Below are 27,188 nucleotides of genomic sequence, written 5' to 3' on the forward strand. Positions count from 1 at the left end.
CTTAAAACAACACCTAATACCTTCAAAAAAACCTACCAATTGAACCTTAATTGCAATAGACTAAGAATAATCTATAAATTGTTAAAAATTATAATGTCAATGTAAAATAAAAGAGTCAATTAAACAATTATCAAATTAAATAGGTAACTTCTTTTTAGATATTTAAAACAATATTTTGTAATAAAATTCGAACTTGAAGAAGTTGCAAAAAAAAATTTCGTTCACTTGAACGGTCAAAATTTTTGGCTCATACAGAAAAGCCTTTTTTAATTATTTATTGAAACAATAAAATAAATTAAATTATAAGATTTTGTTAGAAAATTGAAAAGAAAATTGTTAAACAATTGAGTTAATAATAAAACATCAGAGAGTCATGCATGAATTTTATCAATTTTTTTTATATAAAATATTATTAATAATGATGATGATGATGATGTCAGTGCATGAATATTATTTTTTAAATCTGCTTTGAATCAGAATGTACACTTATAAATTAATTTTTAATGAACCATCATATATTACAGAGATATATTTCTGTATAGATTAGTTATTAAATTTATTATTATTATTATTATTATTATTATTATTTAATTAATTATAACTTTTGAAAATATGATTTAATTAAATAAATTCTAGATTAATTATAAATATTGTGTATAATTTCAAAAAAACAGAAATTTTGCAAATAAATAGTAAATAAAAAATAATAATATAAAAAACTATAAATAAATATATGTAAATTGCAAATTTTGCAAAAAATAAATTAAATATTTTAGGAGTAAATACTCCTAAAAAGTAAATTTGAAAAAAAATTTATTTATTTAATTACAATGTACGGGTTTACAAATTTGTAAAAATAAAAAAAAATACCCTTAAGTTTAAAAAAAATTATTTATCATTAAATAAATAATTTTATTATAAATAATTCTTTCGATTTTTTTTCTTATATTGAAATACCGTGAGGTGCCGCCATCTGATTCAAAAATTCGAATCACATGAAAACTCTTGTCTGACGGATAAGGAATGTACCTACTTCTATAGTTTATATAGACCTCCCGGTGTGTGATGGGTGTCAGCCGGTATATATCTCCTTGTCCTCAACTTTTTGTCCGGTATTTCGAATTTAGTGACATTAATAATTTTTTTTTTCTCTTTTTTAATTACAGTTTAAAAAAAAATTATATTTTTCTTATTTAACGTGAAAGTGAAATTTGAATTAAATCAGGTGACTTTAAAACAGTGACATACATATTCAGATATACACTTGAAACCAAGAGAGAGAGGTATGTCATAGTACAAAAGGAGAACGTGACGTGCATCAAATTATACTCTCTGGATGCTGTTGTCCATATAATAATTGTGTCAAAAATTATTTATCAATTGAAACTGCAGTTAGTGTGAATAATTTTATTTTTTTTTTTTTTTTATCAAAATGAATGAAGAAGCAATGTGGAAAAACTTTTATCAAAAAATTGTCGAAGAAAAAGAACAAAAAGAGAAAGAGAAAATAGAAAAAACAGAACACGATTCAAGGTAATTTTATATTATTATAATGATAGGAATATTTTTTTTTTATTATATTTGATTTAATTTTGACTTTATTTGCGTGAGTAATTTAAAATAGATCTATTAATAGAGAGCTGGAAAATGTGAACTCACCTATTTATATATCTTCTTTAAGAATAAAAAAAAGTATTTTCAACGAAGTAAAAAAGTTGAATCAGTATAATTTAATAATTAATGGTGATAATTAATTACAATAATTAATTATAATAATTAATTGTTATAATTATTTTATAATAATTATTTGTAATAATTATTTCTAATAATTAATTTAATAATTAATTGTAATAATTAATTGTTATAATTATTTTTAATAATTAATTGTAATAATTAATTTTAATCAATTTTAATAATTAATTTCAATAATTAATTGTAATAATCAATTGTTATTATCAAAAAATTATTGTTAAGAGAAAATAAGAAAATCTACTGAAATCTAAAGGTGATAAAAAGGATATTAACCTCTAACTTTTAATTAAAACGAGATAGACACAGCTTATGCTAATAAACAACTTTCTTCATTTATGTATATTACTAATTATCTAGAATCTTTGCAAGTAATTGAATGCTGGTGTGATTGAAACATAATATATTGAGTTAAGAAATAAATAAATTATTTTATTTTCTTTGTTATCTTTTTAAGTATACATGGTTAATAAATTAATACGTTTGATTACAGTAAACACAAAGTAAATAATAAATAATCTATTTAAAATTCCAATTTTGCAGATGTTATTAATTTACATTTTTTTTTTTTTGGGATAATAATATAAAATGTAAAATAATGTTTTAAATTAATTTTCAATAATATTTTTATTGAAGTAGAATAAATTTATATACAAATACAATAAATTGATATACAAATAAAATATATTTATTTGCATTTTCGAATATATGATTAACGATTATATTGTATGTGTGATTAGATTTTCTTATATGTACAGTTTGTGAAGGTCAGACGCAATTTTATGATTCATAGCCTTAAGAACTTTGATGTCCATTCTACTGTCTGTTCTTCCTATACCAAGAACTTTTTTATGATCATTTCCGCTTAGAATGCATTCCTTTAGTAGTTACAACAATAAATTGTTCAAAATCAAAAAATGGCATTGAATTCAAAAATTTTCGGCTATATTTTTTTATTTTTTAAAGTTTATCTAATTTATCTTTTATAAAAAAAAAAAATTATATTTACTTTATATGTATGTAACTCCGAAATTTATATACAAAGCCATTATTGATTTTTAAAATTATTTTTTAAATTTAAAAAAAAAAATTTTTTTTTAATAATGTATTCGTTTAATTAATTGCTCCACTAATAATTATATGTTTGTTACGAAATATTCAATATATATGTATAAGCTTCTCACGGAAAATATCCTGACCAAGCGGATTTCCCGTTAACACGATATAAAAATAATTATTGAAATAAAGGAAAAGGATAAATTGAAAGATAAAAAAAAAACTTGATTAGAATTTAGAAAACAATTATATGAATTTTAATTACAAACGTTTGTTGCTCTAATTATAACGCTTTTTGTTTCCATTTATTCTCAATTACTTTTTATTGTAATATAGTTATTAAATTTATTTATTAAATATATAAAATAAATTAAAATATAATTTTAAGGTTTAGAGGATTTTAACTTTTACCAATTCTGGATTAAAAGTTAATCAGTGATTAAAGGCCAATTTAACCGTTCACGATTGGTCGGTTAGGGATTTAATCACTGGTGAAACTGGGCCTTATCGTGAAAAAAAGAAGTGCGCAAAATAAAACAATTTTGCCACACACTATCAGTAAATTTCATTCCTCAATTGTGTGAAGTATAAAATGTGGATTTTTAATTGACTAGTCTTTAGTGTGTTTAACTTTTATAAATGTACAAGTTTCTACGATTTACTTTTAACTGGTAAATTTTCAAGTGGTCAAATATTTAACGCTCAGAATTCGACGTGTAAAGAGATTTTAAATAACATGCAAATTTATAATGCAAATTTCAAGGTGGTAATTTTATTATAAAAAATATGAAACAATAAAATTATCAAAAGTGTAAAAAAAAATTGAATCTTGGAAAAACTTTCTGATATTAAATTTTTTTATATAATATAAAGAAAGTGTATTTAGTTATGTAATAAGGTAAGAGGTCATTCTTTAGAATATATTAAAAAAATTACGAATCATAACACGAAAAAAAAAATTTATTTGATTCAAATAATTGATTACTTAAACTATTATCAAATAAATATTTTACTTGATCAAAATAATTTTTATTTGAATTAAATAAATTATATTTGAACCAATAATTTCTGCATTTGAAACAAATACCATCTCAAATAATAATTATTTAATACAAATAAATATTTATTTGATAATATAATATTCAAGTAACCGATTATTTGAATCAAATAATTTTTTTTCAGTGTATTATTTGAACTACAGAAATTATTATTTGAAATACAGAAATGATTATTTTGATAATACAGTTTATTTGATACAAATAAAAATTTGATCAAAATAATTATTTATTTTATAATACTTTTCAATAAATAAATAAATACCCAGGTAATCGATTATTTGAATCAAAATTTTTTTTCAATGTACACTTTTAATTATTGAAGAATAAATTAATTTTTTACACATGCAGATAAGAATCATATACCTATAATAATAAGTAAAATTAATAAAGAGCTCTTGTTGAAAGTATGTCTCTCTTCGATTTATTGAATTATGAAAAATTTATGCACTCAGTAATCATCTTTCTTAGAATTTAATGTGCCAAGACAAGATAAGAAAATTAACTTCAAATCAGAAACTTTGTGATGGATTTATATATATGTTTATATAACGAAAAAATAGTTAATATTATAATATTAAACACGATAAACATGTTTGAAAAAAAATAATTTTTTTTAATTGTAGGCATAAATATAATTTTATAATTTTATTATAATGGGCACATAAATAAAACAATAAAAATAAGTATTCCTGTAGAATGTTTTCACGACTTAAAAAGCGTCACGGCGGGTAATCAATATACAGGGGCTATAAAAACCTGCAAATTTCAATATTAAATAAAAGAAACAAAAACCGCTTTTTTTTATATATATTTTTAATTATTTTGTTTTCTCTATAGATTTTATTTATATTTAGAAAACAGGTTCATTATTGTTTTTTTTTTTTTATAGATTTTATTTTAAATAAAAGATTTTTTGAAAAAAAAACCCCTAAATATTTAACAACTGTGACATTTGATCACATGTGTAAAAATTTAGAAGGTTAATATAATTATAAATATAAATATGCTAGTTTATTTCAAAACATCTTTTTCCGCTTATATTATTCTCCCACTTAGTACATATCAATTAACACATGTAATCTTGAAGGTAGTCCTGCAACGTAAACTAACAAGAGGTTGTTCAGTCCTCGAGAATAATTTGTTTCGTGATATTGTGAAAAAAAAATCCTATATTTTGAAAATGAACAGGTGTAATTATATTGTTTTAATTTTATAACCGAAAAATTAATTCAGTATTGGATTCAATTCAAATTATATAATTATAAAAATCAATGGACTTCATACATAAAAAAAAAATACATTAACTTTTTTTTTGTAATTGAAAGTATATATATTTTTTTTGTTAAATAAGAAGCAATACAAATTTTATAAGGCCTTTTTCATAAAATGAAACATTAAATTGATATTGAAAAAGGTTTTTATAAGCTGAACATAAAATACAAGTGATTCATTTATTCGAGATACTTTTATACTAAAAAAGAAAAGAAGGGGAATGGAATTTTTAAATGTAAAACAACGTTTTTATAGTTTCTCTTTCTCATTGAGCTTCCAACTTCTTTTAAGATCAGTATTATAGTTGAATATCGAGAGATATTTAAAAGTGCTTTTCACATACATACACACTTTTACATGTAATTTTTGCAAGAAAAAAAAAAATTCAAATATGCCTCTCATATTTTCATGGAAAACCCTTTGGAATTCCAGTAAAAAGCAAAACAGAAGAAAAATGGCTCATTTTCCAAATTTAGATGAGAAACATCCTTACTTGGCATTAGCGGCAATTCGTATGACAGAGAAACCAGAAGATGTCAAATTTACAACAGCAAAGTTATATTGGAAACTTGCCGCTTTTCATTTTATTCATAACAAAAGCAGGTGATGTGAAAAAAAGTGCAAAAATTTTTTTTTTTTTTTTTTTTGTTGGGTGTTGGAAAATTTGTGAGTGTCTGGCTGAAAATTATATAATATTTTGAAAATGATAAAATTTGTTATTTAAGGTAAAAAATGTTATTGAAAACAAATGTTAATTCAACAAAAATGTTAATTTAACAAAAATATTTTTTCGCATGTAATGAATATTTTATATTGAAATTTTCTAGAATTTTAATGTAATTCTATAAAATTTGCATTGAAAAAAATGTATGTTAAAAGAAATTTATTATTATAAATTTTATAAATAATTTTTATTGTAAATTATTTTAATTTTTGTCATCATTTTGTAAAATTGTCGTATGGTTCAAAAATTATATAACTTTTTTTTTTTTAAAAAAATGCTCATTTTAAAACAAGTTTTGTCTTTAATTCGTAAATTCCAAGAATATATTCTTTTTTAATTGTAATTGTCTTGTTGCGCTTTGCACGTTGTTTCAAATAAATCGCATACGCTGAAAAAAAAATTTATTTGATTCCAATAGTCGCAGTTACTTGACTATTATCAAATAAATATTTATTTGTATTAAATATACTGAAAAAAAATTAATTTGATTCAAATAGTCGGTTACTTGACTATTATGAAATAAATATTTATTTTGTATCAAATAATTATTATATGTATTTTTTTTTAAAATACAGAAATTATTGGTTCAAGTAAATATTTATTTAATAATATTTAAGTAATCAAGTATTTGAATCAAATAAATTTTTTTTTTAGTGTAATTATTAATTGTAGGTATCAATAAAATGGTATTTATTAACACAATTACCATGAAAGTATTAAATTAATACTAAAAATATCAAATTGATTCAAATTTTTATATATCAATTTGATAATTATGGTATCAATTTGATACTTATTTTAAATTAACAATGAAATATAGAAATCATTGATTCAAATACAGTTTATTTGATTCAAGCAAATATTTATTTGAAAATAAGGGCATTTTCATGAAAAAGCGCACGGAAAGAAAATATTTAATTAATTTTAATAAGAGTTAATTTTAATTAATTTTAATAATAAATTTTTAAAATAATTTAATACGTTTAGTAGAAATTTTAGTAAATATTTTGCAATTTAAGGAAAACGTGACAAAATGTGAAATATTGATATAAAAAATACACAGTTTTCTGAGGCACTCAAATTGAGACCATAAACATCATCAATTATCAACAATTTAATACACTTTATGGTCTCAATTTGAGATCTTCAGAAAAATTGTGTATTAGACTTTTGAAAATATATTTCAATTTTTAATAATGTATTTCAAATTTTAGTAAATATTTACAAACTTCAATTTTGTCAATAGTCAACTTCATTTTTAGTGATTTTAATAATTCTTTTTTAGAAATTTATTATTTCTTATATCAATTTTTCTTTATTTTTTACACGTTTTCCCTAAAATGTAACATATATTTATTAAAATTTCTACTCATGAAAATTTCTTATATATTTTTTCTTTCAGTGCGAGGACATTTTGTCAGTGCGTCACAATGACTAAATTTATCTGTAACTTTTTTTTTTTTAAATTATTATAAAATAAAAATTTTTCTTTTCCATGAGAAAGATAAGAAAATAGAAACGTGTCCAACGGATTTTTTTTTTTTTTTTGATTTTATAAGAAAACTAAAAAAAGATATAGCTGTTTTAATCATCGTGACTCACGGATGAAAAAATTCAATTGTTCTCATAGAAATGCCCAATAATTTATCGATTATTTGAAACAAATAAATTTTTTTCAGTTTATGTTTATCTATTTCGTTTGAAATTAATACAAATTTTTTTAAGTAGTTTTTCAAATGTTTAATAATTATTAATTATAATTATTGTTATTTTGTCTAATTTTTGTATATTTTATTTTTATTTTTGTATCCCAATGGTCTAAAAAGACTAGGGAAAATACATACTTGAAATAAACAAATAAATATAATAATAATAATAATAATAATTTTAATAATTTCTTTAATAATAAATATTGAAGTAATTTCGAAAAATTTCTCTGTTACAGATTACAGGAAGTGGATGGTGGTTTTTTTGAAAATTTAGGTACACTACTTGCAGAAAAAGTCCGTGCTCAACAACTTGAGGAGGGACCAATTCCAGAAAAGAAGGATCTTGCTGAAAATAGTAATAATGATGAAAAAGAGGAAGCACTCAGTGACACGGATAGCATTCTGGAAGTAACAGAAGCTTTATTGGAAAGTGACAGCGATAGAGATGAAGCGGAAATTGTTCAAAATTTCATGATTCAATCCATTGGATGGAACGTAAGTAAATAAAACAATTGGTAAATACTAATAAACGGATATAAAAATATTATTTGTTATAATATTTGCTCTGTAAAAATATTTGAAAATTTTTTGTTTTTCTCATTTTTACTCGCATATATATATTGATAACAGGAATATTTGATTCATTGACTGTAAAAAAAAATAATTTGATTGTATAACAAAAATTAAAATTAAAAAAAAAAACCGTAAAATATCGAAAGAGAATATAAAAAAGACAAGGGGTGATCTGTTAAGTTTTAATTTCAATTAGAAATTACTTTGAATTCATTTTTGCGAGTAAATCGAGTTGAATAATTCTAATTCGATGCAGACGGAGTTTGAATGCTTCCGTGAGAATTTAATTTCTTGCTACTTATCGGAAAGTTTTCAAAGGCAACCAATATTCTTGCTTTTCAAGTGTATATTCGATTTTCTTGTATATATTTTTTATTTTTATTTTATATTGATATCGAAAATATATCCGATTCGTAAAATAATATCACTGAAAAAAATTTTATTTCTTATAATTTTTTACTTGGCTATTAGGCAAATAAATATTTTATTAAATTTAAATAAATAAATTAATTATTATTTTATTCAAATATTTATTTTTATACGAAAAAAAAAATTCAAATACAAAAATAATTGATCCAAAAATAGTTTTTATTCAATTATTTGGTTTGAAAAATTATTTGCTAAATATTTATTTGATAATAGTAAAGTAACCGCGATTATTTGAATGAAATAAATTTTTTTTTCAGTTATGCAAATATATATATATATTATATCACTTGCTCAGTAGGTGTATTATTATTATTATTATATATGAGTTGAAAAATGATTAAGAATGCAATTTATCATTATATATGAGAACCTAATGATGTGTTATCAAAAGAATATTCAAGTGTATGCATGATCTTGAACTTCTCAAAGTTTCAAGGTCATTAAAGCAATTTTACATGTGTAATTGACAGATCATTTCATCAAGAGCAGTGGAATTGAGAGGATGGGATAAAGAATGATTGAAACTTATATATATTGATGATTTTTCAACATTTTTAAAAGACAAATTTTTTCTCATCATGAAAATTTTATCTTTTCAATCAGGAAAAAAAAAATAATTATTAATTATAATTTTTTCTTGTTTCCCAACAATAATTCCAAATTAAAAAAAAAATTCTAAATGTAAAAAAAATTTTTTTCAACAATTCTGAGTTAACTTTTTTTTTTTTTAATGAAAGTATCAGAAATTCCATTACAAGTTTTTATAGTTAAAAACAAAATGAACAAAAGGAATAATAACTATTGATCGTTGACTTGTATTGATTTTTCTAAGGTTAGCAAAGTGCCGCACGAAAGGGCCTGAACAGTCGTTTGTTGGCTCACATTGTCGAGCCATGGCATCGGTTGTAATTATACCTGTACTGAATTCTTCTTCAGTTAGGGGCTTTAGTATTATTCGAGGACAGGCAAAAAATCGAACGCGTAAAATACATAAAGTTATTCATGTACGAAGAAAAATTAAACTTGTGAGTATATATCTCGTGAGAATGTATGCGGAAAAAAAATTTTAATTCAAGTTTAATTATAAAATTTTACGTTTTGTAACGTTTTTTTTTATACTTTTCTGCGAGCACCTTTTTAATATTTTTTTTTTTTAATTTCTAATGAAAAAAATATATTTTACTACTTACAAAGTGAGTTCCGAAATTTCTGCACATCTCTGGCAATTTTTGATCCGGAAATAGTAAAAAATTACTCCAAGTTTACTCTGAAAATAGTAAAAAATAAATTATTATAGAGTAAAAATTGACCAAAATTCCGAAAAGTTTAGAATTTACTTTAGAAATAGTAAAAGTTACTTTTTTTTCTACTACTGGGGATTATCGTTTTTATTTCTATTTATTCGTAATAATAATTAATAATAAATTTTCTAATAATTTGTTTTAATATCTATAGGAATTAAAATTCCATATATGGGATTTTATTAACAAAAAAAATTTGTTTGATTCAAATAATCGTTTACTTGATTATTATCAAATAAATATTCATTTGTATTAAATATTTTTTTTATTTTTTTTTTTAAATTAAATTATTTTAAGTAAATATTTGTTAATCAAATAAATGATTATTTAAATCAAATAAATTTTTTTCTTTCAGCGTGGTATTTTAATGAATAAGTGCTATATATAAATAATTATATGATATTAAATAATAGTAACGAATCGCTAGACGTAGATTAGATGCGCTAGTGCACGCGTACCATCTTCTTGTGATAACACACATATATGCGTTTTGCATTGGTACAAATTCATAAATGACGTAGATAAAACGCTACCACGAGGATTCCTCGACATAGTCTTCGTTGGATGGTCCATCTATTCCTGGCAGTGCAGAACTTGACGTCGTTACGCAGATGTCTTGGTCTCTCTCTCTCGTGATTCTTATATTGATTGTTTCCAATTCTAAGTTTACTTTTTTTTTTTCTTTCATCGATCATTGACGTCAGTTAATTTCTGTCCGCAATGAAACAATTCCCAATATTGGTGCGTGGTAAACATTTTCGCGCAATATCCTTTAATAGTGACACATCTTCTTTGTACTCTCGATTTTATTTTTATAAAATAATTAATCACCTAATTGCATTTTAGTAGCACCAAAAAAAAAAAAAATCCAAATTTTTATTCAAAATATTAAAAACTAGAAAATAATAAATAAAAATATTTAGTATTTGGGAAAAAAGTATAATGAAAATAAAAATTGAAAAATAATAATAAAAACGAAGGAAAAAAAAAAAAATATTGATCAGATCCACAAGTTGTATTAACATTGACACATTTGCCACAGAGCATTGAAATGTTTGCCAAACATTTTGCGGGGTTATTTCCAAATTTAGTTGTAAATCATTGGAAAGTCATTAAAACTGGATTTAGAACTTTGTGTGTAGGACATAAAAATAAATCAAGTGGAAAAAGTGGGTTACCAATCTTGTTTCTTCAGATACAAGAAAGCTTATTTCTTATCTCATACAAAAAAAAAAATTTTTTTGGCAACTTGACAGTACTGGGTTTAAAAATGAAACATATTATGAGATGAAAGATATTATATTCAATTGGAAGAAACTAAATGAATCACAAATAAACAATTAATTATCTCTCAAATTGACACACGCAATAGAAAAATTCTATATATATTCAAAATAGAGTGTGAATTAAAATATATATAATTACAAAAAGAATCAATAAATATTACTGATTTTAAAAAAATTAATTAAATAATTTAATAAAAATAATGAAATTAAGCAAAAATAAAAAATTAGATAAATAAAAGAAAATAATAAATATTATTTAAAATAAAAAAAGTGACTTCGAATTTCCACATAAAGAAAATTGTATTGTAATCGAGTCTTGATTAGAAAGATGCGAAATGAAAAAATAAGATAAAGGAAGAAGTTTAAAAAAAAACAACTGAAATTGGTGAGACATGCTTGGAATGTATCACATGCTTTTTACTACTTGTTGGTCAATGAGCTAATTGTCATCATATCAACTTTCATTGAACGCAATTGTTCTAACGTTGTACGTACGCCTACCGTTTGCACTTGATTCGTGGGTCAGTTTAAACGGGATACGGCCCAGATGTTCCATATATATACTTTTGTACATTTCATATATATGTATACATTTATCTTAAAATATCTTCATTACGCAAAAATTCTTTTTTTTTCACACGATAAAAATAAATACTCAAAAAATTCAAATCCATTTTTTCGAGTTCAGCAAGAAATAATTTAATTTCTTTAATTTAATTCATTAAAATTTGAAAAGAAATTAATTTTATTTAATTAGCTGGAAAAATTCGGATTATTGAAATAATAATTTGATTTGTTAATTAATTTAATTATTTTATTTTTTAATTTAATTATCAAATCAAATTATTTGATTTTTTTTTTTAATTTTAATTCATTAAAATTTTAAAAGAAATTAATTATAAATTTCATGAGCTGCAAAAAAGTAGGATTATATTGAGAACAAAAAAAATAAAAATGACATTCTCTCTCAAGAAAAGAATTTAGTACAAGGATCAAAATAATATATAGATCAGGGTCCAATATTGTTGACTTTTGATGAATATTACAAATAGGAAAAAAAAAATTATTGTCAATTTATTAAATTGTTGACAATAATAATGTTAAGTCGAAAAAAGAATATTTTTTTCACCCTGTTGTTATATATAAAAATGAAGTAAAATAGAATTGTTTATACAGGAAAGAAACTATCCTTTTATTATAAAACAATTTAGAAATTAAAAGCTATTTTTGACTATTTTAGCAATAATTTGTATGATGTAATTTTATCAATAAGGGGCTTTACAGATTATTAAATAAAAATATCTTGATTATGCAATCAATAATATTTGTAAGATGAAAAATAAAAATTAGAAAAATATATTGATAAATATTTTAAAATGGTTATCTAACACATTTTAAAATTTACATTTAAAAATTAAAAAATTAAATTTTTTTTTTAAATTTCGTTTTTGTAATTTTTGATTTTTTAATAATTAATTTTTTTTTAAATAATACATTTGGTTTTTAAAAAATAATAAAATTCTAAGGAATTTCGTTTCGGGAAAAGGTTTTTCTGAATAGTCATCACTAAATAAATCTTAGGATAAGATAAATTTATTTTTGACCTTTGAAAGATCGGGCCCATAGTCCAGTTGAATTTTTCTTTTTCAAGTTACGAACAACTAATTCTATTTTTAAATGAGCTATTCGCATTCTCAAAGTCTACATTGATTGATGTGTTAAGTATTCGGAAGTTGTTAAGTGCAAAGTGAAATTACGTATATATAGGCCTCTGCCAATTGAATAAAATAAAAAGTTAAAAAAAAACCCCTATTGACAAATCACTATAAAACAAAAAAGAAAATTTTTTTTTTCCAATGTCTCTTTTATATCAGTATTTGATTGTCTTTTTCCAATCGTATCGTCTTTGAAATACGTACGATATTGAATATGCCGAAAGCATTGTATTTGTGATTGAGGTCGTGATCAGTTGCCCCCAAGTTCATTGTTATCACTCCCGTCCTAAAAGTGGCCGAGAAGGGGCCTTTGTTCTTTTACTAAAAGACCAATAATTGCTCTTTTCATGATAAATATTGTTTTTCTAAATTATATAAAAAAATTATGTTTTTGATTGTGTTAAATTGTGAAAAAAAAAATATTGTGATTACAATATTATAGTTTAATTTATTTTTAATACAAGGGTTTTTGGATAATGTTAATACACGCCTGAAATTGAAAACATTGAAAATGTTTGAAAAAGTGAAGAACTAGTTTACTCACGCAATTAAAAATTATTAAAGATGTTAAAAATACAACAATCACAAACATTGATTATTAAAAAGCGCCCTTTCATTAAATCAAAAGACTATTCATGTGTATATACATATTTCAGATTGAAATTATAATTTTCTCACATTTTATTATGGAATATTGCTAATAATTAAAAATAAATGGACGCTAATGGTAAATAATACTGATAAAATGATTAAAAACGATATTAATAGATATTAATTAAAATGATATCAATTTTGTTATGCAAAGCAAAATTTACAGTGCAATTGAAAAAAAAATATATATATAAAATAAATTGAACAGTAATTAAAAGATTTTGAATTTGTTGGCAGTTTTTTTTTTGGTGATACAAATGCAATAGTGATTTAAATGTGAAAAAAGAAATATATAATAATGAATATAAAGTGTAAAAACTTTCTATAAACATTTATCATTGACTTTTTTTTTGTCGTGACACTTTGTTTTCGTGATTTTTGAGTTATAAATGGTTTCTAAATCAGTGAAAATGGTTAAGCCAAGTACTCTCACTGGGGTTGATATCCTTAATAATTGTAATAAAAAAATGAATACTTTCCGGGGAATTCCTAAGGCAGAACTTGAAAGAAGAACACATGCTCTTTTGCAAGCAATGACGGTGAGTTTCACTGAATGGCAAAAAAAAAAAAAAAAAAAATAATTATAAAGAAGGAATTTTAAGGAAAGTAATTTTTATTTTAGGAATTAAAATCACGATTTTTAGACAATTTTTGTACTTTTTTTTTTATTAAAATATCAAAAAGTTTATTTTAATTCGTATAATAAATTTTCAAATGTTATTAATAACTTTGTGTGCGATTCGTAAACCCAAAAATAGTTTGTAATTGGGAAACGCACTTGACATAGAAAAGATGATTGGCCAAGAATCACAGACAACTACTAGTTTCTGAAAACATCGTATATAACGTGAAATACTCGAATTGATATTGTATATATAAAAATAAAAACTAGATTATTATGAGATGAGATAATATGACCCTTTGATATGGTTCAATAATAATTGTTGAAAAAATAAAAAATCTTGAAATAATGGAAATTTAAAATTCTCAATTTGATATAATTTATAAGTACTTTGAAAATTTTAATGCAATTAAACAAATTTAAAAAATTAAATTATAGATAATTATAATAATTATAAAAATAGGATTATTTTTAATGTCGTTTATTCTTTTAAAAACTGCGAACTTACTATTATTACAAAAAAAAGACATCTATTAAAGAAAATTAATATCGTCACTTATTTAATTGACATACATTGACAGTGTCAACGTGAGTCTTATTTAAAATTTATTCTCTGAATTACATTAATAGTAAATAAAGTAGTTTCTTTTTTTTTTTAAATAGAATAACACAAATATTTTAGAAAAGATTATAAAATATAATTATTTCTTCTTTGTGCGATTTTAATCATAATTTTTCAGGGTTCAAAAAAATATTCTAATTTATAACTTGAAGCTGTCAATAATTAATTCCTATTAAATAATAATAATTTATTGCAATAATAATTTATTGTTATTAAATAATTCATTATTATTATTATTAATATAGATGAAATATTTTGATTTTAGATTGAAGAACTCTATTCTGCAGTGGTATTTATGATACAGCATCAAATTGGCTACGATGAGTCCGATGAGTGCGGTAAAGAAGCAATGCTTTGTCATTTACAACAGGCATTTAAAGTTGATAACGAAGTACATGAACGAGTATTGGAAGAAACCCGAAATATGGAGGTTTGTAAATAAATTCCTTTTTTATTATCCACTTAACAGAGATCTCAATCAAAAAAAATTTTTCTCTTGTTACTGGCAAGAAAAAAAAGAGTTGAAAAATTATTGTTCTTATAAAGAAACTTAGAGAGCAAGTGGAAACACTTTAAAAAGAAACTTTGCACAAGTTCTTTTTTGAAACTTTTGTTGATAGTTTTCAAGGATACCTAGACTGCGCTCAAAGTTATTGAAGTTTGCATTTAAAAAAAAACGGATAATACAATTTTTAATTTTGTTTTGAAAATTAAAAAAGCTTTTTCAGTAAATACAAGAATTTGCAAATTACTTTTGTTTGTATATTATACAAATTTTTTTTTCTTTTTTTTTTAAAAAAAAATGTATGTCTCTTTTAGGCTCCGGAACTGCATCTCAACGTGGAAGTGATAGAGGCAAAGGAACTCGTTTCCAAGGATGCAAATGGCTTAAGTGACCCTTTTTGTGCACTTTATCTCGAGTCGGCTCCAACTCGCAGATACAACACTGCCGTTAAGACAGAAACACTCACCCCAACATGGGAAGAGCATTTTGAATTGTAAGTCAGAAAAAAAAATATTACAAAAAATCTTATTTGAAAAAAACATATTTCCTGATAATTATATACTTCTGGAGATTTGTATTTTTTTTTTTTATTAATTTTCCAATAGATATTTTTTCATAGTTAATAAATAATTGCAATTTTATTTTCAATTCACAGACCTGTGAGCGATTCAATAAATGATGTTTTGGCTCTGGAAGTATGGTAAATATTTAAATAGTACCTTAAAAAAAAAGACTATTTCTTTAAATAATTTTCACAAAATTTTAAATTAAAAGGGATTTTGACGCTGCGGAAACGGTACCGGAAAAAATGAATAAAGTCAAAGATGTAAAGGGTGTACGTGGACTAATGAAACTTGCAAAAGAAATTGCTGTCACAGCAACAACTGGCAATCACGATAATGAATTCATTGGACGCACTCGAATACCTCTAAAGGTAATAAAAAATAATTTTCCATTAATTCGAATCTATATAAAATCAATACATAATATTATTCTCATGTGCGTAGAAAAAAATTATAATTATCTCATTGTTAAAATTTTCTCTAAAAGAATAAAAACCAAAAAAAAAAATTTAATTTAAAAATAGATGTTAAAACAAAAATATTTTTCAGGACATTCCAGTGTCAGGAAGTTGTATTTGGTATCCATTGGAAAAAAAGAACAAGTCAAAACGAAGAGGTGTTGTCAGATTAAAATTGGCTTTTAGCGCTGAACATGATACTCAGGTGTCATGTCAAGAACACAGGCATTTATTGAGAATATTATTGATGCACGAATTGGATACACAAAAAATGGAAAAATATTGTTGGTCCAGTAAATGGTCACCACCAGCAGAGGCATTAATTTTACAGCATATTGCACAAAGAGGACTTTTAACGAGAAATGTTTCACTTGCCGAATGGGTTGAATTTTCACGTGTTCATCAAGAACATCCACTTAGTTTTACATTATTTAATAAAATTATTCTCGAATTATTGAGACCATTGGAAAATAATTTATTTTCATCTGATGAGACAAAACTATTTTGGGAAGCGACGAGAAAATTAATTTATTCATGTTTAAATTGTATTAGAAAAATTAGAAAATTCCCCGCTGAAGGAAATAATGTTTTTCATCAACTCTCTGCTATTTTAGGGTTTGTATTATAAATTTTATGAATATTTAAAAATTTTATTTTTCAAAAATTATATAATTTGTTTGGTTATTTAAACTTTTTTTTTAGAATATTATCGTCAATATCAACGCTAAATATTCCTGAGAACGTGGATCTTTTTCCAGCAAAAATGTATAGTTGGTTTCCAGAACCAGATGGAACACAAATTAATATTCTTCAAGCTTTGGAATATACTGTGATTCAAGGAGGAGCTGAATGGTGAATATAAAAAAATAACGAAGAAATATTTACGTCAACTATATAATTATTTTATCAATTTATTTTTGAAAAATAATTTCAGGTTCGAATATATAGAGGGAAATAATACATTAGAGGGTCATTCAGATGAAGAAGCTTTACAATTTCATATTAAAGTTATTCAATTGATAAGAGCTGATTTACAACGAGCTATCGAAATGCATGATAAAATTTTTATCAAGTATGTTGCATTTTCATATGACGTTTTATAATCTACAGAATAAATAAATATGGTATAAATTATAATTCTTATATAATAAAAAAATATTTCTTTTACAGGAGAATCAACTTTCCGTATGCAAGGACACTTTACGTTATGTATGAAAAAAGAATCAGTGATATGTGTATGATTATTGTTGAAGATATTTGTGCAAGATTAAAAAGAATACAAATTGAAAGTAGCGAAGATGCTGAATTGGGACTTGGTACAACTTTATTTGAACTTTATTTAGCTCTTCAAAGATATGCAGCGTAAGTAATAAAAAATGGATTAAATAAATTTTTTCAAAAATTGAAAGCAAAATTTTGCTTAAAATTAATCAGGATAAATTTTTTTTCTATGTAAACAAAATATGGAAATTGAATGCAGTATTTATTGTGTGTATATATATTATTTTCTATTTCTCTTATATATATATAGGCTTGGACACGTTTTGTGTGCAGAAGGACTGGAGGAGATGAAAATTCAAAATTACTACGACTGGTTTAGGGCTGGAGTCGCCCACTGGTTGGACATTGCTGTTTACAAGGCTTTAAAGCGAATTGACAGAGCAGTAGATTTTGACACTTTACAACCAGTCGACAGCACTGTTCAATATAGTTCCAGTGCTGTAGACACATTGACAATCTTTTATCAAATCAAAGTCTTTTGGACACAATTAGCATGGCCGGATATTGAAGGATCTTATACATTTATTGCCAAAATTATTGACGTAGGTTTTTTTTTTAAAATTTTTTATTTAATTTTAAAGTATATTTAATTTTATTTTTAATTTTTCAGGATATTTGCAAATGTTCGATAGCATACGCCGATAAAATGGCAAATAAAGCGGAACAAGTTACACAAATAGAACAAGACAATATATCGAATAATAGTGTTTATGAGAGGAAATTTGAGGTCTCAAATGCCTGGTGTTTTGCCATTAATAATATTGACTATATCAGAACATCTATTGCCCCTTTGGCTAATGACTTGGGAATGCAAGGTATTGTTGATGCCCTCTTGGAAAACAAGCCCGAACAGGAAGCTGAACGTTGTAGGCAAACTTTGCAGCTTATTATTGACAACGCAACAGACAGTGTTAAAGACAAAATTATTGATTTACTCAAGATGGTTGCTAATAACATGACACCTGCTATTAACAGGTATTTATCGAACAAACTATATTCAATAATGTTATTAATATAACTTGCGATAATCTTTCAACTAAATTTTCCACATACAGATATCTAATGGAAGGTGCTGAATTGATAGACACAACAAGCAATGCAATGGATCGATTACTACATTATTTGGATTCAAATTTAACAACGCTTCATGAAAATCTCAATCAAGATAATTTCACCACTGTATTAATTGTTATTTGGGAAATTATTTCTGAAACATTATGGGATTTGGTCAACAGTAATTTGGAGGTGGGTTGTTTTTTTTTTTTTTTTTATGAAGAATTAAGATTATGTGACAGTATATGGGTTTTATACGCTTTGTATATTATGTTCTGAAGAACCCTCATTGTCTTTTATGCAGAAAAGGAGACCACCGTCCTTCTATTCGAATCTGCACCGTACTCTTCACACCCTCATCCGGTTCTTCAACCTCGGAGCGGACGAGGCTGCGAATGTTCAAGTATTGGAGAAGATTGAGAGCCTCTTAAAGCTCCATGGGCTCGAAACTGCCGAGTTGATTCATCGATATAATCTCGAAAGGATTCGAGAGCAGAAGGAACTTGAGGACCCTGTATACGGTCTCCTTACTGTCAGGGCACAGTTTATCGACAACTCGTTGAACATTCAGATTCTCAATGCGCGAAATCTCAGACCAATGGACAGCAATGGTAGATAAAAAGACGTTTTTTTTTTTTTCATTTATAACTTTCACTTTCTAATTTATTATCCCTCTATTCTTCCTTCGTTAAGAATCAATATATTTCGTTCCCAATTTTTATCTTAAAATGATTCAATTTTTTTTTTTTTACCAAGAGGAAGAGAAAAATAAGAATTGTGAGAATATTATTAATATTATGGGTTTAAGAACAAAAAAAAAAAAAAAATCTCTGTCAGGTTAATTGCAAAAGCGGAACACGTCCTTGAAATGACATTTCTTTTCAATTTTTATAGGCGATTTTATAGGAAAGCTGTCCACTCTTGAACGCAAACTGCACTCAAAATCTAAACAAAGACTGACAGAGGGGAAGACAAGTATGTAAAAAAAAGAAAAAAAAAAAAAAAACAGATCAGACTACCACTCGCCCTCGTCAATCCATAGTTGCCTGTTCGAACTATATAGATTTTTGAATGAAGACTGAAATAAAAAAAATTAGAAAACATTTTCCTCATTTTCAGTTATTAATATATAAATATAATTTTCTCTCATTTTTCTTGGAAACTTGCACGAGACATGAACATTTTCCATTTTACATCAGTCTGGAAGGAAATGGGTTTTCATCGATTTTCAATCTTCCATATTTTTCCCCGATATTCCGACAATTATTAATAAAATTAGTATATTAAATAAATATTTAATAATAAATATATTTTTCAATATCTTTATTAAATATTTGCTAAATATAATCATTTAAAATTATACTTAAAAATCATTATTTATTAAACATACATTTTTTTTCTCGATTATTAATCTGCCAATAAAAAAAAAATTATTTTGCTTCCTCAAGAGGAAGCTTTACAATAATGGAAGAAAAATATATTTTCTATTTGAAAATTTAAAAATCAAAAAAAGGGTTAAGAGAAAAATTGTCATCTTTTGTTGTGATTAAAAAAAGGTGTTTCTTTATTAATAATAGAAATCTCTTTCTAGCGCAGAACATTAGTGCATGCAGCATTTTTCACTGTAGGACATTGTTAAAAAAAAAAAAAAAAATTATTTTACATAAAAAAAAATAATGTGTCATGTTTTCTATTTTACAGGAAAATGTGATCCTTATGTGAAACTTCGATTACTGCCAGAAGAAAAATTTGCGGAAGCTAAAATGCCAAAAACTCGTATTCATAAAGAAACACTCTTCCCTCTGTTTGATGAACATTTTAATATGTAAGTTAACTTTTTTTTTTTTTTTGCCTTGAAAATTTATTTAATATTATATCTATTTTTAAATATAATTAAATTTTTAATTTTTATTTTCTAGTTCTTTGACAACGGAACAAAAAGGCATAGAGGATGCAATTTTAGTATTTGAGGTGAAAGATAAGGATTTTCTACGAACAAAATTCATGGCTGAAGCATTTTTAAATTTCAGCGAAATTCCTGAAACAGGGCCTGACCAGCATATCGAAACCCTGGAGCAAATCCACTTGAAACTTTCTCGACCAATTACGAAGAGTGAGTTTACCTTTTCTTTCTTTTATCGACTTCATAGAATATAGGTACAAGGTACAAGAAAACTTTACAAATTGCAAATCGAGAATTCTTTACTTACTCTAGTTTTTTTTTTTTTTTATACATTGATTTCAAAATAACATTATTTAAAATAAAGAAAATCTTTGATATTACTTAATAAAAAATATTTAAAAAAATAGTAATAAAAATAATGTGTTTTAAATTTGTTTCATAAAGATACGGATGCTGTACGAGCTTTGGAGAATAGAAAAGGCGACAGTCTAGCAATGGATTTCATTTCGAAATTGAATACAAAATTGAATGCAAGATAATCATGGAATGAGCGGGGTTCAACTTTAATTGTCAAATTGAACGCCCGTTCATTTTTAAAACGTTCCATATTCTCCAAATTTTCTTTAAAAATCTTTAAAAATACGCGAATTTATCCTGGATAAATATTGAAATAATAATTTCAACTAATTAAAAAAAAAAAAACAAACAAATAATAAAACTTTCTACAATTTATTTTTACAATAATTTTATACAAATATTTAATAACTATAAATTGCGCTTATTGTAGAATATTCTACATATACGTATGATTTTATTTTTTTCTGTTCAGCATTAGAAAGAAGCCTGGGAATTTTTTTTTAAATTAATAAATTGTCAATAAGCATATTTTATGAAAACTCTCAATTAACTGAATAGAATTATGAAAGCAAAATGAAAAATCTTTAGAAATCATAATAAGAGACTTCATATGATATGTGAAATAAATATATATGTATAGAAACATTTTTTTCCATGGCGAGAAAAATGTCATTACCATTTGAGATTAATTTTAAAATTTAATTAAATTTAAACTATTTTTTAAAAAATGAAAAAGAAATTCAAAAGAATTTTTCTAACATTGCAAAAATTTTCATTAAAGGCTGTGTGAATTTTTTTTTGAAATATACAATAAGTGCAGTTCTTTCGTTCAAAGTTTTATTATGGAAAATCATGTTTAAAAAAATTTTTTTTTTTACTACCAAACAGAAATCAGTCTCTATAAGTGGCAAAAATTTATACAGTTTCAACGGAAATTCAACTATGTATTTAGTATGAAAATTACTTGTGAAGATTGTCCACTGATGCAGAAACAAGATAATTATTTACTTAACAAACCGTTATTATATACCATAAATTTTCATTTTTATGTGTACTTATGATTCGATGTTAATTGCATGAAACTAGATCTGTATGTATATGAAAACTACTGCATATATTTAAAATGTAACCAGAAACCTCATTATGCCATAAAATATTCTATAATAACAGAATAAGTTAAGGAAAAATACTTAATGAAACAAATGTTATATATCAAAAAAAAAAAAAAAAAGTGTAGATTATTTTTTTTTTTTATAATTAACAAAGCTTCAAAATAAATAAAAACAATGTTATTTGGAAAACTATTTTAAAAAAGTAATTCGTTACTTTATAAATGTTTAATTTAACTTTTAACAAAAATTTGTACAAAATTGATCTTTTTTTAAAACAAATGAAATTTTTTTCGATATTTTATAGAATAGTATAATTTTTATAAGATTATGATTTTCTTTAATTTTTGGAAATAACATTTCATATTTTATTGTCATTCATCGTTGTATATTTATTTATTGCATATATAAAAAATAAAATATTTTAATAATCACATTGAATTTTTTTTTTTTTTAACCAAATACCATTAATATCGTATTTGTTTGTTATTATATCAAAAGAGATTAACTCCATTTGTAAAGGGATTAAATTCTCGTATATATGAATTTTCAAATTAAAATACATACATCCGGTGTACAATTTTTTTTTTTTTTTTGCTCGCCTCTGTATTTATAATGAGACGGAGGGAGTAAAAAAAAAAGACCAACTCGGTCATCGTTTCCGGTCGCGAGACGTCATCATTTCAATGGTGAACTACCGGTTTTGACAACACACACGGGTGAAATGCAGTGTAATAACAAAAGAGATCTAAACATTGTCAAGATACGCTATAAATGTTGTGTGTATAGATACGTAATGGGTTATTATCTGAAATGTCCATCGATATTGAAACGCCATCCAATGACTGACATGCGATGATGATTGCTTTTGTATGAAATCATTGAACGCTACTTCAAATGGCACTTGTGTCATATATATATATATATATATATATATATGGTAGTCAATGACCAATGAATTTATATATAACAATGGGTTCACATCATTTCTGAATTGAACCACATATTGCAAAATAACGATGAGAAAAGAGAAAAATTGCATTAAAAATGCAAAAATATTTTTTTTTAAAAGCATATATACATTTTTTTTTACGCGAAAAATTTTCGTATAAATTTCATAATTTAAAATCACGTGTCCATTTTGCGTATATATGACATATTTCACAGATGTTGGACCAGGGTTATATTTTTTTTTTCGATGGTCCATTATTACTCTCATCGACACCCGTCATGTGAGCTATATATAGTGAATCAAAAACCGGATTTTATAATCCTAGATGACAGTTGATGTGTCGCTGACACGGAGATTTGTAAGTTTTGAAACGACCCCACGGCACGACAAACGAGTCTCTGAAAAGGTTTTGCCAATTAGCATATAAGAGAGTCTGAAACTTAGATCACATTTAATCTATGAGAGTGTGCCCCGTGCACGTCAAGTTCAACACAAAGAATCACTTTGACAGGACACACAGTTCACATTAACAAGTTTTTACACACACATACACACATCGTAGAAATGATCCATTCAAAATATTTTTTCAAAAATGATGATCATTATCTTCAGCCTTTCTAATTTATAAATTACTCAATATTATTTTTTTTCAGATAAATGATTGATTGATTATTTTATTTGTCATAACTATACTAAAAATATTGTTTTTTTAGAAAGAAAAAAAAATTCTTTTATACAACAAATTAAAATATACTTTATTGTTATGGAAAAAATATGTTTTGACCACTCGAGGAGACAGATACATATTTCGTGACTGCAATAAGAAAAATTTTTCAAAAGATTTAAAAAGAAACGTAAAATCTTTGAGAAATAAATTCCAGACTTACACCTCAAGGTTTTAGGTTGAAATATTATCAAAATAAACAAGGGGATTTCACAAGTTCTTATACTTTTTTATAAGTTTAAAAGTCCAAGAATTATCTGGTAAAAAAACCTGAGTGCGTATTGCGTGCGAATATATAATAAAAAGGAAGGAAAAAAAAATGTGTAAGCTTCATAATCGGACAGGATGTCACAAAATGCCACGATCCATCGAACCGAATAATCCATTACTCTTTCCCCTCCAGTTGATCTTTACATCTACATTCTCCCTATATATATATATCCTATTTACAGAAGCTACACAGTTTAATTTACCGTTCCGTGCGGTTACCGCACTGCAAAGAGATATATCTTGGATAATCTTCAACTTGCATATAGTTTACAGAGGGGGGACACAATTATTTTTAAAGAACACTTTATTATTTCCATGTGTTCTATCTTTAACAATCCGCTTACATATTTTATTTTAATTAAATATATATTTTATTTTTTTAATTAAAATTTTAAAACTAAACAAAAAATACTCTCTAAATCTTAATTAGTAAAAAAGTTTACTAATTTGAATTAGTGACTCACTTTTTGCTTCTCAATTAGTAAAATTTTACTAATTATTAGTAACTTTTCCTAACAATTAGTAAAATTTAACTAATTCTAAAGTAAAAAGTGAGTCACTAATTTAAATTAGTAAACATTTTTACTAATTCAGATTTAGATTGTATGTTTATCGATATTTTGAAAATTAATTAAAATTGCTGAAAAAATATAAATAAATAAAAAATTTTTAAACATTTGAATTTATTTAAAAATATTTTTTTATATTTTTGGGCGCATGAATTTTCCATAAAAAAATTATTAAATTAGAATTTTTATTTTAAAAAATTTTATTATAAGTAGGAATTAGATAGATAGATAGATTTTATTTCTCCATTGTGTACTTTTTACAAAGTTTTACAATTTTGTCTTTTCCACTAGTTTTTTTTTTTAAGATATATACATCAACATATAATAAACAATCGTAAAATATTATAAATAGGAATTATTTTTTAGGCAAATTTTCAAATTAAAATTTGATAGATTTAATTTTTACACGAATTTTTATCTACCGAATTTTTGTTTGGCAGAATTTTTATTTTACAGTTATTTTCTTTCACATGATTTTTTATTAAAAAGAATTTTAATTTGTCCGAACTTTTATTTGTACGAGTTTTCAATTGATAGAATTTTTATAACAACGAATTTCCCTTTGTGTTCGGGCATTTGTAATTTCGGACAAATGAAAATTCGGCGTCTTAAAAATTCTATTAATTAAAAATTTGTACAAATATATAAGTTCGGATAAATTAAAATTCGAATTTCTGTCATTTAAAAATTCGATTGAATGAGAATTCTGTTGAATTAACATTCGATTTAATTAAAATTCTCTTAAATAATCATATATAAATTAAAAATTCTTCCAAACACAAATTTGGTAGCTAAACATTTTTTTAAGTAAAAATTCGTATAAAAAAGAAATTCTGTCAACACTATAAAAAGAAAGTACTAAAACAGTACCGATTTTAGATATCAAAATAGAACCAAATGAAAATTTCGTACCTGAAGTTGGTATTAAATTAATACCTTTCTTTTTACTGTGAAATGCTAATTTGAAAATTGAAAAATTAATTAATTATTAGAAAATATAATTATTACTTATAAATTATAATTATTATAAAAAATAATTATTTATAATAAAATTCTTTAAAATGAAAATTCTAATTAATTATTTTTTTTTCAATAATCGTGTGCCCCTTTTTTTTCTTTATAATATAAAATCTTTGATAGTTGTTAAAGGTTTAAATTCAGTTAAATTAAAGTTTGTCAAGCTCTTGAAATACTTTTGAACTTTAATGAAATACTGAAATCGAAGGACATATAAGTCAAGAGTAAAAGGGAGCTAATTCTCAAGGGAGAAGATGTATCGGAATTTTATGAGATTTGTACAAAAATAGAAGGTTACTCAATTTTTGTATAATAAATAAAATTACAAAAGAAGGGAAATTTATTCCAAAAATGATAAGAAATTAAAATACAATATTAATCACAAAATATTTCTAATTAAAGTTTTAAAACTATAAACAAATTTGTATTATCACTATTTTGAAAATTCATTAATGTTGCTGAAAAAAATAAAATATTTTTTTATTTTATTTTTTTCTTCACTTTTTTAAATATATTTTTTTTTGTTTTTAAAACTTTGACAGTTTTAATTAAAACAAAAAAATAAATAAAGATTAGAATACAATATTTGTGGAATAATAAAAATAATCTTGTGTATATATATATATTTGCAATTAAGAAGAAAGAATATAATAATAAAAATTTAAATGATAAACGAGTAAAATGAGTATCACTTTTCATTTCATATTCAATCCATTTAAATTTTGACAGGTTTAAAAGGCATAAATAGTTTCTCTAGTAAGTCGGCACTTATATTCGAGGAAGCAAAAATATTGCACGTCACTAAGGTTAAGGTCGGCAATTCAAAATGAGATTTACTGTCAAGTGAAGAACCTCCTTGAATCATTTAGCATGAAATCAAATTCATATATATATATACATATAAAGGAATAATATTATGTGCGCATATTATGTTTACAAAAAGATCAATTTTACGACTCATTCAAAAAATTAAATCATCATCAGACTTTTTACAATGATTCAAAAAAAAAAAAATTGAATCAATTTTTCTATAAAATATTATATTATAATAATTTTTTGTAAATACGCGCGCAAAATAGTTTATCATTATCAATAATCGACGAAGAGAGAATATCGAACAATATATGGCTGATTTACCCTCGTATATATCCAAATAAGGACTGGTACATTCATAAATGTTCATCCTGCGTGGACTTACGAGTGTCACGATCCGGCTCGTGGCCAGACTAAAAAAAAAAATATGCGACCAAATCGAAGACACACAGAGAGATAGAGAGAGAGAGAGAGAGAGAGTAACATCATTCATGTGGAACGTGACCAACGTTGATTCGACATTATTACAAGAACGGACATAGCCCTTGGGTGCAAAACGCGTTTCACCCTATGCGACCATTTCCGCGCGCGATCGTCATAATAAATCGGCATTAAATTGAAATTAGAATTGTGTGGCATCATGCGTGCCTCTGCACTTCCAGTGAGGCTTAAAACATCTCCAGGACCCATTCGCCATTTAATACCGCACTAGTACCCTTTCTTTCTTTTTTTTTCTTTTTTGTTAGCAGTATTAATTTCTTTTTTTTTTTTTATCTATAACGTACCTATATTTAATTCATATCTTGTTTATATAATCTCTTCTCATTGAAAATTGCGCAATGAAAAT

At 24.3% G+C, this 27,188-nt stretch overlaps 1 protein-coding gene across 6 annotated transcripts in view; it reads left to right on the forward strand.

The window, feature by feature from the left end:
• The window catches only part of LOC127279279 (protein unc-13 homolog 4B), a 32,103-nt gene extending 9,673 nt beyond the window's left edge, over positions 1-22,430 (forward strand). The window contains exons 1-19 of one of the 6 annotated variants that reach the window (XM_051301544.1): positions 1,063-1,533; positions 5,568-5,738; positions 7,805-8,063; positions 15,033-15,197; positions 15,587-15,765; positions 15,928-15,972; positions 16,047-16,206; positions 16,385-16,908; positions 16,996-17,145; positions 17,228-17,365; positions 17,464-17,655; positions 17,825-18,116; positions 18,185-18,549; positions 18,630-18,819; positions 18,932-19,238; positions 19,522-19,602; positions 20,329-20,452; positions 20,547-20,740; positions 20,975-22,430. In XM_051301544.1, the coding sequence (XP_051157501.1) occupies positions 1,433-1,533; positions 5,568-5,738; positions 7,805-8,063; positions 15,033-15,197; positions 15,587-15,765; positions 15,928-15,972; positions 16,047-16,206; positions 16,385-16,908; positions 16,996-17,145; positions 17,228-17,365; positions 17,464-17,655; positions 17,825-18,116; positions 18,185-18,549; positions 18,630-18,819; positions 18,932-19,238; positions 19,522-19,602; positions 20,329-20,452; positions 20,547-20,740; positions 20,975-21,069 (3,732 nt within the window). In that variant the 5' untranslated portion in view covers positions 1,063-1,432 and the 3' untranslated portion in view covers positions 21,070-22,430. Of the gene's footprint in view, positions 1-1,062; positions 1,534-4,951; positions 5,052-5,567; positions 5,739-7,804; positions 8,064-13,760; positions 14,063-15,032; positions 15,198-15,586; positions 15,766-15,927; positions 15,973-16,046; positions 16,207-16,384; positions 16,909-16,995; positions 17,146-17,227; positions 17,366-17,463; positions 17,656-17,824; positions 18,117-18,184; positions 18,550-18,629; positions 18,820-18,931; positions 19,239-19,521; positions 19,603-20,328; positions 20,453-20,546; positions 20,741-20,974 lie in introns of those variants that run through there. The other 5 variants (XM_051301554.1, XM_051301573.1, XM_051301546.1 and 2 more) reach the window with 5 other exon arrangements.
• Positions 22,431-27,188: the final 4,758 nt, after the last annotated feature.

The sequence above is a fragment of the Leptopilina boulardi genome, unplaced genomic scaffold, assembly GCF_019393585.1.
Source record: "Leptopilina boulardi isolate dan_hultmark-lab unplaced genomic scaffold, ZJU_Lbou_2.1 LbouV2_112, whole genome shotgun sequence".
Taxonomy (NCBI): domain Eukaryota; kingdom Metazoa; phylum Arthropoda; class Insecta; order Hymenoptera; family Figitidae; genus Leptopilina; species Leptopilina boulardi.